This window comes from Cryptomeria japonica, chromosome 7 (assembly GCF_030272615.1).
Source record: "Cryptomeria japonica chromosome 7, Sugi_1.0, whole genome shotgun sequence".
Classification (NCBI taxonomy): domain Eukaryota; kingdom Viridiplantae; phylum Streptophyta; class Pinopsida; order Cupressales; family Cupressaceae; genus Cryptomeria; species Cryptomeria japonica.
The window spans coordinates 261,923,401-261,925,106 of record NC_081411.1 but is presented as its reverse complement, the minus strand read 5'-3'; the positions used below and the strand labels follow the sequence as shown (position 1 = coordinate 261,925,106).

At 33.5% G+C, this 1,706-nt stretch overlaps 1 protein-coding gene across 1 annotated transcript; it reads right to left on the bottom strand.

Moving 5' to 3' along the window:
• Positions 1–330: 330 nt before the first annotated feature.
• Positions 331–1,119, bottom strand: LOC131856652 (replication protein A 70 kDa DNA-binding subunit A-like). The gene has a single exon (XM_059208508.1). The coding sequence runs from the start codon at positions 1,117–1,119 to the stop codon at positions 331–333; it is 789 nt and encodes a 262-aa protein (XP_059064491.1).
• Positions 1,120–1,706: the final 587 nt, after the last annotated feature.

Sequence of the window (1,706 nt, the reverse complement as noted above, 5' to 3'; positions counted from 1 at the left end):
CAAGACAATTAACCAGTATTGAAATGTTGTATATTTAGATGTGCATAAACATATAAACATGTCTATTTATTGATTGAATCTTATTACCACAGTACATTTAAAAGTAATAAGAATGAGTGAAAAACAATTATGTCAAGAGGAAATAATTTCAAAGAGATAAAAAATAGATGTAAGAAATGTACATATAGATATTTATAGAAGCAACCATGTGTTCATAAAAGGTAATTGTTTGTATTTGTAAAACTGTTAATTATGTAAATTATCTAATGTAATAATTGTATTATAAACTGAAAGTTTTATAATCAGGAAAGATCCTTTATAATTCTAAGCCTATGTACTTAGGCGACCAATTTTTGCAAGCAGTGCATCACACTCAGCTTTGAAGTCAACAAGAGAGACTTTATTGACTGTGACTTTCATCTTTGATTCAGAATTGTATGTGTTAGTGGACACTAGGAGTGTGAATGAATAGTGATGTGACAGAAGCCTTTTAATCATTGAGCAAGGTGTTTCTGTTGTTGTTGCATCATTTTCTAGTACACAAAGCTCTTTTGCAGTTTTGTGTAGCAAGTGAATGCCAATGTCATCAAATGTAGTGGCCCAAAGAGTACCTGTGGCATCTTGTAACTTTACTGGCAAGAGGTAACTATAGTTGGAGTCTTGCATAGTCATTTTAAATCTAGGTGAGAACCAAGAATCATCAGCTTGCTGTGTACATTTTTTTTTGCAAGGCCTTCCATTGACTATTAGTGGACAATCTGCGTAATAGAAACTTTTATTAGTTACATTTACAAAACGCAGAATAGCTAGCAAAGTAGTCCGAATTGTTTCTAGTTTGATACTCATCCTCTCATGGATTGAAGAAATAGTCATTCTATTATATTTCCCATCTATGTGGATAGTTTCTAAAACAAAGGGTGCAACAAGCAAAGGGTCCTTTCCTCTTAATGTTAGAGGTTCTGCCTCTGGAAAAGGTGGGTTGATATGTAATGTGGTGGCAGTTGTTATGTTTATAAGCTTTCCATTGAAATAGCCAACACGAGAATTACGTAAAGCAAGGATAACCACACTATCATTGGTCAACATGTTTTTCAGTCCTAGGCCTCTTTGTTCTGCCATTGGACCCCATAAGTTGATGTCAATTGTCGATCCAGACAAATCATTAATTTTGACAACTCGCTTCTATGTTTGACTGCCATCTTTCTTGTTTATTGGAATGATATCTCCAACATATTAAAAAAGACCAATTATGTCAACCAACATGTTATTGGTTAGATGAAACAATTCACTAATGGGCATTAAAGGAGAATGTTGTTGATCAGCTTCTTCTTTGTTGGTGTAGTGTTTTAGTATGGATGTATCAGATAAGATGATTTCTAAATGACTGTTTAGTTTGTTGTACCTTGTGTTCGCTTCCTTAATGGATCCCTTTGAAATAATATAATGTGAATCTACTTCCACACAGTTAGAGTTTAACTGAGCTATTTCATCAAAACATGTGACTCTTATTTCACAACCGTCACAGTCAATAATGTCAAAGCTAAACATGTGCCCATTTTTTGTGGTTGTGCTATATGCCTTAATAGGTCATTTATGACTAACTCTACCTTTGATTGTCCATTTATTTTGGTATGTATTTAAAGTTTTGATAGGACTTATATTTTCAGAAGTCGTCGTTTGCAGGGATGGCAATTCAATAGAAAACT